The sequence below is a fragment of the Pongo abelii genome, chromosome 1, assembly GCF_028885655.2.
Source record: "Pongo abelii isolate AG06213 chromosome 1, NHGRI_mPonAbe1-v2.0_pri, whole genome shotgun sequence".
Lineage (NCBI taxonomy): Eukaryota > Metazoa > Chordata > Mammalia > Primates > Hominidae > Pongo > Pongo abelii.
This window is the reverse complement of record NC_071985.2, coordinates 13779917-13795563: the sequence shown is the minus strand read 5'-3', so window position 1 is coordinate 13795563 and position 15647 is coordinate 13779917. Positions and strand designations below refer to the sequence as shown.

At 45.8% G+C, this 15647-nt stretch overlaps 1 protein-coding gene across 2 annotated transcripts in view; it reads right to left on the bottom strand.

The window, feature by feature from the left end:
• Positions 1 to 15647, bottom strand: part of B3GALNT2 (beta-1,3-N-acetylgalactosaminyltransferase 2) — a 60852-nt gene that overhangs the window by 24465 nt on the left and 20740 nt on the right. For both annotated transcript variants that reach the window (XM_002809280.6, XM_063716329.1), the window contains exon 5: positions 11795 to 11890. In XM_002809280.6, the coding sequence (XP_002809326.1) occupies positions 11795 to 11890 (96 nt within the window). The remainder of the gene's footprint in view (positions 1 to 11794; positions 11891 to 15647) is intronic.

The following is a 15647-nucleotide window of genomic DNA, read 5'->3' as shown; positions in this document are numbered from 1 at the left end:
CTGTCACGCCAGGTTAATTTTTGGATATTTAGTAGAGACGGGGTTTCGCCATGTTGGCCAGGCTGGTCTGGAACTCCTGACCTCAAGTGATCTGCCCGCCTTGGCCTCCCAAAGTGCTGGGATTACAGGCATGAGCCACTGTAATTTTTTTAAATACAGGCGCCCTGCCTGAATTAAAAAAAAAAAAAAAAATGATTGGCTTAGTTGGATTTCTGATTCCTAGTGATGTTCATGAATTGCATGTTCTCTTCTGAGGACTGCCTTATCATGCTGCTTTGCCATCTGCCCTCTGAGTTTTCTATTTTTCTTATTCATCTATGCAAGCTTTTAATAGAGTAATTATCTTAATCCTGTGCACATTTTATATGCTAAAATAGTTTTTCATTTGCTACTTAATGCTATTTTTGAAATTCAGAAGTCCATAAATTTTACCTTGGCAAATCTGACAAACTTTTCCTTTGTGATTACTACTATTAAATTCTGAGCTTAGAGAGCTATGCCCCCCGTCCCAAGGTCTGATATATACTGAAATCTTAATGTCTTCTAATTTCTCCATGATCCCATTTTTAATTCTGTGCACAGCTGGCTCCTTAGTCCTACTCAGGTCTCAGCTCCACTACCTTCTCCTCCGAGAGGCTTCCTCCAGATGGCCTCCAGAAGGCTCCACCTCCCAACTTCCTTCTATCACAGCAACCTGCTTTATCTTCTTAATACCATTTATCACTCTGATATTTCTTATTTATTTTATTATTCAACTAACTGCCTCTACTAGAAGACAAACACCTTGAGAACAGGAAGGAGCTTGCCTGATCAACCACTGCATCCCCAGCATTGAGCCCGGCCTGACATGACTGACAACTCAAAATGTTTACTGAATAAATAATGTTGAACTAAAAATCAGCTAGAATTGACTATAGTATAGAGGATTAAATGAAAGATATAGCTCTAATACTCTAAAAACTTTCATGTTAAAATGAAGAGATAAAGTACTTTACAATAATGTCTCATTTTAGCCAGCAGTATAGGGAAACCATACAAAATTCAATTTGTCTGATAAGCTAAGTCAGTGGTTTATAAACATTTTTTTCCCTCTGTACAGAGTGATATAAACTTTTTATTCTTTTTTATTTTTATTTTTTTGAGATGGAGTCTCACTCTGTAGCCCAGGCTGGAGTGCAGTGGCGTGATCTCTGCTCACTGCAAACCCCGCCTCCCAGGTCCTGGTTCAAGTGATTCTCCTGCCTCAGCCTCCCTAGTAGCTGGGATTACAGGAATGCACCACTATGCCTAGCTAATTTTTGTATTTTCAGTAGAGATGGGGTTTCACCATGTTGGCCAGGCTGGTCTTGAACTCCTGACCTAGTGATCCGCCTGCCTCAGCCTCCCAAAGTGCTAGGATTACAGGCGTGAGCCACCGCCCAACCTTTCCCTTTCCCTTCCTTTCTTTCCTTTTTTTTTTTTTTAAAGAAATAATACTTTTTTCCTCCTCCAAAACAGATAAAAATATTCCAAGAGTCCAGATTCCTCAGGCAGTTTATCACTTTGTATTCAGCTAATGTATTTTCTTCTAAAACTTTCATAGTGATAGAGTTTGGAAGGATTGATAGCATATATACTTAGGATAAGGAACTGATAGGACTTGGTGAGTACCTGGACATGAGAGTGAGGATAACTCTCATGATTCTGGTTTAGGTGACTTGAGGAAAAGGAGATGGTTACCTAAGATTGAAAATACAGGTGATGAGAACAGGTAGGATGGAGACAATGTTACCATTAGAATGCCCATGGGACACTGAAGTGGAGAAGTTCAGGAGGCAGCTCAAAGCGTGTCTGGAGTTCACAAGAGATGCTGGGGCTGTAATTATAGATTTAACAGCCTTCAGCATACAGGCAGTAATGAATGAAATTGCCTGGGAAGAATGAGTAAAATAAAACAGAAGGCTAGGTAGCAAATCCTAATGATTAATATTTAAGAGGAAAGCAAAAAGGAAATAATGAATCATACCAAAAGTAAAAAGTATAGTGACCAGATAAAAATCCTCACCTTGAAACTACAAATCTAGAAACGGTGATGATAAAATGAGTAATTCTCTGTACTGTCCATTCAATTGACATGACATGTGACATGCTATTTCACAGAGGGTCCTTCCTGGCACCCAACTCCATTTTGTCTGTGACTAGGCTATGATACAACAAACAAATTCAATGAATAATTGAACAGTTACCAGAAAAATTCCCTAGTCCCCCCAAATCATCTTGACTTATTCATGGAACTTAAATAACCCATCAGCTGTTTTGTTACTAAGCAGGGAAGAAGCTTTATCTTCCACCTGTCTCCTAAACCTGTTTCTGCTCTACAACACAGTTTAATTTCTGTTCCTCACCTCTGCTCTCATATACCTACTTTTTATTCTGATGTAAGGCAATTATGAAGCCAGGTATCTCTTTTTTTTTTTTTTTTTGCCAGTTTCCCCCATTTTTATTTATTTATTTATTTTTTTGTTATATACCAAGGTATTTCAAAGGAAGAAAATTTAAAACAGGCTTACAGGCAAACCCCTATGCTGAGAACAATATCTTGGATGTAGTAGCTCCCTTAAAATGTTTCTTTTTTTTTTTTTTTTTTTAAATTTATGAACTATTTATTGATGATTCTTGGGTGTTTCTTGGAGAGGGGGATATGGGAGGGTCATAGGATAATAGTGGAGAGAAGGTCAGGAGATAAACACATGAACAAAGGTCTCTGGTTTTCCTAGGCAGAGGACCCTGCGGCCTTCTGCAGTGTTTGTGCCCCTGGGTACTTGAGATTAGGGAGTGGTGATGACTCTTAAAGAGCATGCTGCCTTCAAGCATCTGTTTAACAAAGCACATCTTGCACCGCCCTTAATCCATTTAACCCTGAGTTGACACAGCACATGTTTCAGAGAGCATGGGGCTGGGGGAAAGGCCATAGATCAACAGCATCCCAAGGCAGAAGAATTTCTCCTAGTCAGAACAAAATGGAGTCTCCTATGCCCACCTCTTTCTACACAGACACAGCAACAATCTGATCTCTCCTTCCTTTCCCCACACTTCCCCCCCTCTTCTTTTCAACAAAACCGCCATCGTCCTCATGGCCCGCTCCCGATGGTCGCTGTCTCTTCGGAGTTGTTGGGTACACCTCCCAGACAGGGCAGCCGGGCAGAGGCGCTCCTCACCTCCCAGACAGGGCGGCCGGGCAGAGGCGCTCCTCGCTTCCCAGACGGGGCCGCCCGGGCAGAGGCACTCCTCGCTTCCCAGACGGGGCCGCCCGGGCAGAGGCGCTCCTCACTTCCCAGACGTGGCCGCCCGGGCAGAGGCGCTCCTCACTTCCTCCCAGACCGGGTGGCAGCCGGGCAGAGGCGCTCCTCACCTCCCAGACGGGGCGGCCGGGCAGAGGCGCTCCTCACTTCCCAGACGGGGCGGCCGAGCAGAGGCGCTCCTCACTTCCCAGAGGGGGTGGCCGGGCAGAGGCGCTCCTCACTTCCCAGACCGGGCGGCCGGGCAGAGGCGCTCCTCACTTCCCAGACAGAGACGCTCCTCACTTCCTCCCAGACGGGGTAGCGGCCAGGCAGAGGCGCTCCTCACCTCCCAGACAGGGCGGCCGGGCAGAGGCGCTCCTCACTTCCCAGACTGGGCGGCCGGGCAGAGGCGCTCTTCACTTCCCAGACTGGGCGGCCGGGCAGAGGCGCTCCTCACCTCCTAGACGGGGTGGCCAGGCAGAGGCGCTCCTCACTTCCCAGACAGTGTGGCGGCTGGGCAGAGGTGCTCCTCCCTTCCCAGATGGGGCAGCCAGGCAGAGGCGCTCCTCACTTCCTCCCAGACGGGGTGGCGGCCAGGCAGAGGCGCTCCTCACTTCCCAGACGTGGCCGCCCGGGCAGAGGCGCTCCTCACTTCCTCCCAGACGGGGTGGTGGCCAGGCAGAGGCGCTCCTCACCTCCCAGACGGGGCGGCCGGGCAGAGGTGCTCCTCATCTCCCAGACGGGGCAGCCGGGCAGAGGTGCTCCTCACTTCCTCCCAGACGGGGTGACGGCCGGGCAGAGGCGCTCCTCACCTCCCAGACGGAGTGGACAGGCAGAGGCGCTCCTCACTTCCCATATGGGGTGGCGGCCGGGCAGAGGCGCTCCTCACTTCCCAGATGGGGCAGCCGGGCAGAGGCACTCCTCACTTCCTCCCAGACGGGGTGGCGGCCGGGCAGAGGCGCTCCTCACTTCTCAGACGGGGCGGCCAGGCAGAGGTGCTCCTCACTTCCTCCCAGACGGGGTGGCGGCTGGGCAGAGGCGCTCCTCACCTCCCAGACGGGGCGGCCGGGCAGAGGTGCTCCTCACTTCCTCCCAGACGGGGTGGCGGCCGGGCAGAGGCGCTCCTCACCTCCCAGACGGGGTGGCCGGGCAGAGGCGCTCCTCCCTTCCCAGACGGAGTGGCCAGGCAGAGGCGCTCCTCACCTCCCAGAGTGGGCGGCCAGGCAGAGGCGCTCCTCACTTCCCAGAGTGGGCGGCCGGGCAGAGGCGCTCCTCACTTCCCATACGGGGTGGCAGCCGGGTAGAGGCGCTCCTCACTTCCCAGATGGGGCAGCTGGGCAGAGGTGCTCCTCACTTCCTCCCAGACGGGGTGGCGGCCAGGCAGAGGCGCTCCTCACCTCCCAGACGGGGCGGCCGGGCAGAGGCACTCCTTACCTCCCAGACGGGGCGGCTGGGCAGAGGCGCTCCTCACCTCCCAGAAGGGGCGGCCGGGCAGAGGCGCTCCTCACTTCCCATATGGGGTGGCGGCCAGTCAGAGGCGCTCCTCGCTTCCCAGACGGGGTGGCGGCGAGGCAGAGGCGCTCCTCACTTCCCATATGGGGTGGCGGCCGGGCAGAGGCGCTCCTCACTTCCCATATGGGGTGGCGGCCGGGCAGAGGCGCTCCTCACTTCCCAGACGGGGTGGTGGCCAGGCAGAGGCGCTCCTCGCTTCCCAGACGGGGTGGCGGCGAGGCAGAGGCGCTCCTCACTTCCCATATGGGGTGGCGGCCGGGCAGAGGCGCTCCTCACTTCCCATATGGGGTGGCGGCCGGGCAGAGGCGCTCCTCACTTCCCAGACGGGGTGGCGGCGAGGCAGAGGCGCTCCTCACTTCCCAGATGGGGCAACCGGGCAGAGGCGCTCCTCACTTCCTCCCAGACGGGGTGGCGGCCAGGCAGAGGCGCTCCTCACCTCCCAGACGGGGCGGCCGGGCAGAGGTGCTCCTCATCTCCCAGACGGGGCAGCCGGGCAGAGGCGCTCCTCACTTCCTCCCAGACGGGGTGGCAGCCGGGCAGAGGCGCTCCTCACTTCCTCCCAGACGGGGTGGCAGCCGGGCAGAGACGCTCCTCACATCCCAGACGATGGGTGGCCGGGCAGAGGCGCTCCTCACTTCCCAGATAGGGCGGCCGGGCAGAGGGGCTCCTCACATCCCAGACGATGGGCGGCCAGGCAGAGATGCTCCTCACTTCCTAGACGGGGTGGCGGCGGGGCAGAGGCTGTAATCTTAGCACTTTAAGAGGCCAAGGCAGGAGGCTGGTAGGTGGAGGTTGCAGCGAGCCGAGATCACACCACTGCACTCCAGCCTGAGCACCATTGAGCACTGAGTTAGCGAGACTCCGTCTGCAATCCCAGCACCTCGGGAGGCCGAGGCAGGCAGATCACTCAAGGCCAGGAGCTGGAGACCAGCCCGGTCAACACGGCGAAACCTCGTCTCCACCAAAAATACAAAAACCATTCAGGCGTGGCGGCGCGCGCCTGTAATCCCAGGCACTCGGCAGGCCAAGGCAGGAGAGTCACAGGAGCCCGAGGCAGGGAGGTTGCAGCGCGCCGAGATCATGGCAGTACAATCCAGCTTCGATAACAGCGGGAGACCGAAAAAAGAAGGAGAGGGAGACCGAAGAAAGGGGAGGGAGAGGGAGAGGGAGAGGGAGAGGGAGAGGGAGACCAGGTATCTCTTAAGATCCAAAACATCTTGTTTATGGCAATTCCCTGCTAAGATCATAAAAACTAAAATAAAAGTTGGGAAAAAATAGCATGATACAGGTTGGAAAAATGAGATATCATATGTATCTCTCCCATAACATAAGCAAGCTGTCTGTAACTCCTTTCATGCATCAGTTCTTTTCCATAAAGCTTCTAATTTCTCATCCAAACAACAGAGTAGCTTAAATATATACAGTACTTCTGTGCCTATAAACGTTAACAACTTCTTGTGGATTGGAGAAATGACTATATATAAAGAATTTCAACCTTCATAAAAAATAAGGATATAGGCCGGGCACGGTGGCTCATACCTGTAATCCCAGCACTTTGGGAGGCCGAGGTGGGTGGATCACCTGAGGTCAGGAGTTCAAAACCAGCCTGGCCAACGTGGTGAAACCCTGTCTCTATTAAAAATAAAAAAAATTAGCCAGGTGTGGTGGCGGGCACTCGTAATCCCAGCTATTCGGGAGGCTGAGGCAGGAGAATCATTTGAACCTGGGAAGTGGAGGTTGCAGTGAACCGAGATTGAGCCATTGCATTTCAGCCTGGGCAACAGGAGTGAAACTCTGTTTAAGGATATAAGTGTCCATAATGCTAACAATAATGTTGCTAGTGACTTAGGTGAACAAAAATAGTCTGCTTTTTACTGAAATTAGTTTGAGGTTCCAACTGTACCATTAAGGACAACATAAAATTAGAGAGAGAGAGAGAGAGAGAGAGAGAGAGAGAGATTTTTTTTTTTTTTTTGAGACGGAGTCTCGCTCTGTCCCTGTCACTCAGGCTGGAGTGCAGTGGTGCGATTTTGGCTCACTACAACCTCTGCCTCCCGTGTTCAAGTGATCCTCCTGCCTCAGCCTTCTGGGTAGCTGGGACTACAGGCATGCGCCACCACACCTGGCTAATTTTTTATTTTTAGTAGAGATGGGGTTTCACCATGTTAGCCAGGATGGTCTGGATTTCCTGACCTCGTGATCCACCCGCCTCAGCCTCCCAAAGTGCTGGGATTACAGATGTGAGCCATCACGCCCGGCCAAAACATAAATATTTTAAGAGAAACACACAGTAGTCTTCACTTGTGAAGAATCACTTGTGACGCCCACTGAGATTTATGCTTTAGTGAGCTACACAATGAAAACCTTACAGGCGACCTGCTTACTGGACAAGCTATACTGCTGACATGTGACTCCAGGCAATCACCAAGTGTGGAGGGAATAAGATGAACTTCCTCTCGCAAATGGAATACACTACCTATTTCTCTTCTGTTACTCTTTGCTGATGATATGCCAGCAAACAATCACTATCATTCTTCCGAGCAAATAAACCCAATCAGCCTTAATGCAGCAAAAAAAAAGTATTTAAAATTAAACATATTTTCAACAAAAATAGAATTTTGTACAACAGGAGAGAATTTTTTTAATTGCTGTTTATTTTTTCTATTATATAAAGCTAATATATGTTTATTATGGAACACTTAGAAGATAGATATACAAAAAGAAGAAAATTAAAATCATCCATAATCTTAGCTCCCCACCAGGTACAGCCACTATTAAATAATTGCTTGCTTTTTGCGTGTGTGGTTATTTTTGTTGTTTGAATAGGGACTGGGTTTCATCAAGTTGCCCAGGCTGGTCGTCTCAAACTCATGGGCTCAATGATCTGCCCGCCTCGGCCTCCCAGAGTGCTGGGAGGATAAGCCTGAGACACCACACCTGGCCTGCTTGTCTTTAAAAGAAAAAAATATTATACAAAATTAATAAAAGTAATAAAATCAAGTCTATTTAGCCTAAAGCCTGAAGGGAGATAAAAAGCACAAGGCTATAGTCATTAGAACTCTTAATAACTAGACCTGGTGGCCAGGTGCAGTGGCTCATGCCTGTAATCCCAGCACTTCGGGAGGCCAAGGCAGGTGGGCGGATCACGAGATCAGGAGATCAAGACCATCCTGGCTAACACGGTGAAACTCCATCTCTACTAAAAATACAAAAAATTAGCAAGGTGTGATGGCACACGCCTATAGTACCAGCTACTCAGGAGGCTGAGGCAGGAGAATTGCTTGAACCCAGGAGGTGGAGGTTGCAGTGAGCCAAGATCGCACCACTGCACTCCTGCCTGGGTGACAGAGTGAGACTCCGTTTCTAAACAAACAAACAAACAAACAAACTAGATCTGGTGTGGTGTCTCAAGCCTGTAATCCTAGACCTTTGGGAGGTGAGAGGATTGCTTGAGGCCAGAAGTTCAAGACCAGCCTGCCAACATAGCGAAACACCCATCTGTACAAGAAATAAAAAATTTAGGCCAGGCGTGGTGGCTCATGGCTGTAATCTCAGCACTTTGGGAGGCCAAGGTAGGTGGATCACCTGGGGTCAGGAGTTCGAGACCAGCCTGGCCAACATGGTGAAACCTTGTCTCTACTAAAAAATACAAAAATTAGCCAGTGTGGTGGCATGTGCCTGTAATCCCAGCTACTTGAGAGGCTGGGGCAGGAGAATCACTTGAACGTGGGAGGCAGAGGTTGCAGTGAGCCAGGATCATGCCACTGCACTCCAGCCTGGGTGACAGAGCAAAATGCTGTCTCAAAAAAAAAAAAAAAAAACCAGATATAAAAAATTTAGTTGGGCATGGTGGCAGGTGCCTGTAGTCCCAGCTACTCATGAGGTTGAGGTAGGAGGATCATTTGAGCCCAGATGGTTGAGGCTGCAGTGAGCTATGATCATGCCACTGGACTCCAGCCTGGGCAGCAGAGCCAGAGCCTGTCTCAAAAAAAATACGTAAGTAAATAAAAATTAGGGGGAAAAAAAGTCTTACTAACTACAAAGGTAACTCACTATTTTGGCTGAGTACTTCCCATCATTAGTACCCACTGCCAGATATACCACCCTGAACACAAGCAAGGAAGGTTAACCCCTCTCCCCCAACCCGATTTTTGTTTTGAAAAACTTCAAACCTATAGAAAAGTTCAAATTACCATTCAAATCACCTAGACTCACCAATTGTTCACATTTTGCCACATTTGCCTTTTCTCTCTCTCTACACACATACTTTTCTGTTGTTGGATCACTTAAAAATAAAATACAGATATCATGAATTTTTAAGTATTTCAGCATGTATTTCCTAAAGAACAAGGACATTCTAGCGAAAATAGTATTTTTTATGAACTAATCAAAATTTGCAATTCTTTCTATAAGGCTGACCAAGGTAATGGAGCAGACTCCATAAAATTGTGATTAGCTTGAAGCATTAAAGTTTATTTTCTTCCTCTTTGCTGCACCTCATGTGACCTTCTTTTGGAATACAGTTTCTCAACCTCAGCACCAATGACATTTTGGGCCAGATAATTATTTGCTGGGGCAGGGGTGAGGTGGTGTCCTGTGGCTGCAGGATGTTTAGCAGAATCCCTGTCCCTTTACCCACTAGATGCCAGTATCACCCTACATTTTAACAACTGAAAATGTCTCTATACACTGCTCTGTGTGCGGAGGGCAAATTGCCCCTGGTGAAGAAACACTGCTCTTAAAGAACAGGACCCCCTCAATCCAGATGAGGAGTATAATGATAATGACAACATCTATTGATCTACTGAATGTGTGGCATGTGGCAGCATGTTCTAAGCAGTCTACGTGTGTTATATCATTTAGCCCCCAGAATAACCATCTGAAATGGGTGCTGTGGCACTTCATCTTAGAGGAGGAAATAGACACAGTGAGATTAAGTACCTCATGTGAATGAACAAACCAAAGAATGGCTTCCTGCAAAAACTGAGATCCAACACTATGTATCTGAACCACTATTCTTTTTTTTTTTGAGACGGAGTCTCTCTCACTCTGTCGCCCAGGCTGGAGTGCAGTAGTGTGATCTTGGCTCACTGCAACCTGTCCTGTGGGTTCAAGTGATTCTCCTGCCTCAGCCTCCCGAGTAACTGGGATTACAGGGGCCTGCCACCGCACCCAGCTAATTTTTGTATTTTTAGTAGAGACGGGGTTTTGCCATCTTGGCCAGGCTGGTCTAGAACTCCTGACCTTGTGATTCACCCGCCTCAGCCTCCCAAAGTGCTGGGATTACAGGTATGAGCCACTGAGCCCGACCTGAACCACTATTCCTAAAGTAAAGATAACTTTGATGGTATATTCTGCACTTAAAAAGGAAAAAAGTTCATATGTGAAATAATAAAAGGATGTAGGAAAACAGGCACTCTCATATATTGCTAATGATTGTTCACACTGATACAAATTGCTAAACTCCCCTCCAGGAAGGAATCATGTGACTTAAAAATGTGTATGCCCTTTGACCCAACAATTCATCCTAAGAAAATAACCAGTTATACACATAAAACAGAGGTGCAGTGATATTTACTACAGTCTTTTCCATAACACCGAAAAACTGAAACTCTACCAATACCCAAATACAGAGTTAAATGACAATACTCTCGTACAATGTAATTCTATATAGCCATTACAAATAATAGAGCATATCATATCAAAAGACGTTCGTGATATGTTAAAGTAAGTAAATTATAAAGTAGAATGAACAGCATAATCCTAGCAACTATATACACATGGAAGCAAAAATGTTAAATGTGATTATCTCCAAATATGAGATTCTAGTAGTCTTGTTTTCCTTTAGCATATCTGCATTTTTCTTTTTTTCCACCCCTCTGTTTTAGTTTGGCTTTTATTTAAAAGTTTTTTTTTTTTTTTTTTTAATTTATTTTTTGACTGCTCTTGCGGAGCAGGCTACCCCGTAAGCAGTATGCTGAGAGTAGCGTATTCAAAAGTTTTTAAAATGGAAGTTCAGATACAAATGAAAAGGAGATCCCTTTGACACTGACAGAATTAACATATAGTTTCAACTACTTGTACTCAATTCCAAAGACCCATAGCATGTTATAAAAATGTGTGGTTCCTATTGTTGAACAAATTGTGAATGGCACCCCACAGACTGGGTAGGAAAAAGTTTCTTGGTTAGTCACCAGGGCCGGTCAGTTGTCTAGCCTCCACACCTTAGCCCAGCTGAGATGCTGCGGAATGAACTCTATAGGTGATCTAAAGTGAATCCCAGAGATGTCTCTAGGAAACTGACCCCAATTGTGGTTCCAGAGCACTGAGTTCAGGAATGTACTCAGCCTAGACTAAAACAGCCTAGAAAGGCTGAAGCTGATGAATGAATAATTTGTTCATGTCTGATCCTGATTCTGTCACACTCTGTGACCATACTGTGTGGCTTAACTCCAGGACTAGTGAGGGCACCTGGCAGGCGAGGCATTCTTTAGTGCATATCTAGTTACGACTGGACCTAGAGGGACCCAGAAGGTGACAGGTACATTTTCAGGCTATCATCCACAACTGTTCACCCTTTGGAGAAATTTTATTTAACTTGGAAACATGGTCCATCTCTGTCATTATCCTGTCTGCACTGACTTTTCTTTTCATTCTTTAGATAAGCAAATTATTTACTTTTTACCCAAATGGTATCTCTGTCTGGTCTTTCCATCAATCCACACCCAACACCGTCCTCTGTCATTAAAACAGTTGTGTAGTTCTCTACTCCACTAAATAAACTACGGCAACGTGCAATGTTTTTCAAAAAGTGGTTTTGGAACCTCTGAGGCCTCATGAAGTCCTCAGGAGGTTTGAATACAAAGTGCTATGTTTTAGCCCATCCACAGTTGGTACCTTCATCTATCACTCTGGAGTGCTGCCCTGGTACAGGAAAATACCAAGTGCCTGCCCCTGAAAGCACATGCCCACTCCTATGAAGGACTGCATTGGTACTACAGTCTTTTCTTGCCACCCTGTACCTCTGGTAAGATGAACTGTTCCACGGGCTTGTACCACAGCTTGTTCACCTGCACACCACAGCTTGGAGGACTGAAGCGAGCAATGAAGAGGGCCTCCTACAAATTGGGAGAAAAAGACAAGAAAAAATACTTCATGTTATACATTGCATATGCAACAAGTTTTCAAACACCTTACATCTTGGTCAGCTAAATCCACAATGGCCCTAACCACGGTCACTAACATGGTTCTACTGTGGTTTTGGAATCACTGGGTTTCCTAGTGCAGTCATGGTTATTAAATAACGATATTTAAGGTAATCAAAGTTGTCATGAAATTCTCAAATGCTAAACATAATCCACATAACCTTAAAAAAAAAAAACCCACCTTGAAAGAAAAAATATTCAGGGAAGTGAGCAGTGTTGTTAAGTTAAGCCAACACATTATAGTGTCAAAACTCCCCCAAAGGGTTAAAACTAAACTGAAAGACACAGATTTTTACTGGGAACCAAAGCATTCAGGAAACTCCCTTCAAAAAGAAGGGAGTTTCTTTTTGAAAAAGAATCTTCATAAGAAAATATACACAAAACAAAAAAGGGAATATAAAAGAGGACTGGGGCCAGGTGCAGTGGCTCACACTTGTAATCCCAGCACTTTGGGAGGCTGAGGCAGGCAGATCACTTGAGGTCAGGAGTTCCAGACCAGCCTGGCCAACATGTGAAACTCCAAATTTCTACTAAAAATACAAAAATTAGCTGGGTGTGGTGGCAGGCACCTGTAGTCCAGCCACTTGGGAGGCTGAAACAGGAGAATCGCTTGACCTCAGGAGGTGGAGGCTGCAGTGAGCCAAGACTGCACCACTGCACTCCAGCCTGGACCACAGAGCCAGACTTTGTCTCAAAAAAAAAAAAAACAAAAAAAAAACGTGGACTGATTTTCATTATGTCTATCGTTTTCTTGGGCCCTCCCATTTCTTCTAGGCAACATTTCCTCATTCTCATGCCTATTCTTATATACCAACTTACCACAGGGGAAACTTCTGTTAAGCTCTTAAAACCATGCAGGGGTTCAAAATTAAGCACATTTCAATGGATTATGTCTATTTCTTTCATGAACACCAGTTCTTAGCAATGAAGTATAAGAATAGTTTTTGCATTGTGACTACCCATGAACCCATTAGCATCCATCTTAGACTAGTCCTTCCTTGAGGACAAAGATTAACTCCTCCCTGGTTAAAAATATGGCAACTAAAAGTTATATCGACATGATCAAAATATTGTATGTCTGAACCAAACTACTTGATTGATAACTCGCACACTATAAATAGTTTTGTTTTTTGAGACAGTCTCACTCTGTCACCTATGCTGGAGTGAATGGTGCAATCACGGCTCACTGTAATGCAGCCTCAACCTCCTCGGCGCAAGTGATCCTCCCACCTCAACCTCCCAAGTAGCTGGGACTATAAGCAAATGCCACCACGCCTGCCTATTTTCTTAATTTTTTGTAGAGATGGGGTCTCACTATATTGCCTAGGCTGGTCTCTAACTCCTGGGCTGAAGCAATCCAACTGCCTTGCCCTCCCGAAGTGCTGGGATTACAGGCATGAGCCACTGCGCCTGGCTAATGGTTTTTTTTAAAAACTACATATACTAAGATAAACAAGTGTACCAAAAAAATTCAAGATTAATTCTAATTTCTAGATAACAGTGATACTCAGAGTACTGCTATTTCAATTACCTATTTGATCTTCAGTATCAATGAAACTGTTAACTACAATCATATATGGACTCCTATAGTTGAGTATACAACTCTTCTCACTGTAATCATTATAGCTGGCATCATCAGTAGAAATCCTACTCTTCCCTCTGTCTTATATTTATGTCTATAAACACATCAACAAACGAGACAGATTATTTAGAGGAAGAACAGGGCAAATTATAAAAAAGAAATTTAATCTCAAATTTATTTGTATATTTATTGGTGAGTCTCTAACATTGTATTCATTGCTAATAATCAACATTGATAATACAAACACATTTTAAAAAACTGAACAGAGTTCTGCTTCCAGTAATATCAGACCAATTCTCCTATAGATAATAACTATGAACTCTGGATGAAACATAAAAAACAGTGATTTGAAGGCACTGGAATTCAAACAAACAGGCAGAAACTGGAGAAGAATCAGTACTTGGAAGAAGGAAAAGGCTCCAAATATGCATCTCCTCCCTACCCCTTTTCTTGACTCTGTCTGAGGATACAACTCTAGGGCAACTAGAAATCTGAATGAAAATCTGTAGTCTTTCTGCTTGAAAATTAAGAGGACAGAGTTGGGGCAAACACATCAATTTATAAAAGGCGTTAGGGAGAACCTCCCAGAAAGGAAAGGATCACAGAGAGAACCGTAAATTCTTCATATAAACTCTGCCCAAATCTGTGGCTGACTCATGAAATACACATACAAGGCAGAACCCAAGTAGCCCATCCAAGGCCAGAAAAACTGAATAGAGATTTTAGCTGTTTCTCATTGCAAGTGAGACAATGTTTACAGTCTGTGTCCAGCCAATTTAACTGTCTGCTAAAACAAACAAACAAAAAAATCAATACTCTTTGAGGAATATAATAGGATCCAGAGTTCCTACAATGAATTATTCACAATATCTAGGATACAATGCAAAGATAAGGGCCAGGTTTGGTGGCTCACACCTGTAATCCCAGCACTTTGGGAAGTCAAGGCAGGAGGATCACTTGAGGCTAAGAGTTTGACATGGCGAGACCCTGCTCTACAAAAAATTTTATAAATAGCTGGGTATGGTGGCACAGGCATGTAGTCCCAGCTACTCAGGAGGCTGAGGGGGGCGGATAGCTTGAGCCCAGGAGTTTAAGGCTGCAGTGAACCACGACTGTGCCACTGCACTCCAGCCCAGGTAAAAGAGTGAGACCCTGTCAAACAACAACAAAGAAACCAAAATCCAAACCAAAAAACCCCCCAAAATACTAGACATAAAACAGAAAAATGTTACCCATATTTTAGAGGAAAGATAATAATCAATAAAGACAGATGCTGAGATGACTTAGAATAAGCATACACAGATTTTAAAGCTGCTGTTATAACTATGGTCAAAGCTGTAGAGAAAAATATTCTCAAACAATGAACACAGAGGAAATTTTAGAGAAATAGAAACAGTAAAAAAGAACTAAATGGAAACTGAAGCACTAAAAAGTATAATATTTAAAATAAATCTAAAATAAAAAATTCATTGGATAGGCTTAACTTCAGATTTGAGATGACAGAAGAGTCACTAAACTTGAATACAGATTAACAGAAGTTATCTACATTAGAAAAGAGAAAAAACACTGAAAAAAAATGAACAGTCTTGTGATCTGCAGGACAATACCAAAAGATCTAACATACATGTAATTGGAATCCCAGGAGGAGTAGAGAGAGCGAGAGAAGTCAGAAAAGGTTCTGAAGACATTAATAGCTGAAAATCCCCCAAATTTGGTAAAAGACATACATTTACAGATTGAAGAAACACGTAGGACGCCCTGAACAAAACAGACAAAGAAGAAGCACAGCAGGCCTGGTGCGGTGCCTCACGCCTGTAATCCCAGCACTTTGGGAGGCTACTTGGGAGGCTGAGGCAGTACTTTGGGAGGCCGAGGAGGGCAGATCACTTGAGGTCAGGAGTCTGACACCAGCCTAGCCAACATGGCAAAATCCCGTCTTTACTAAAAATACAAAAATTAGCCAGGTGTGGTGGCATGCACCTGTAATCCCAGCTACTTAGGAGTAATAAACCAAATACAGAAAAAACGTTAATTGTTGTAGAATGTAGTTAGTGGCTATAGGGTTGTTTACCGAATAATTCCTTCAAG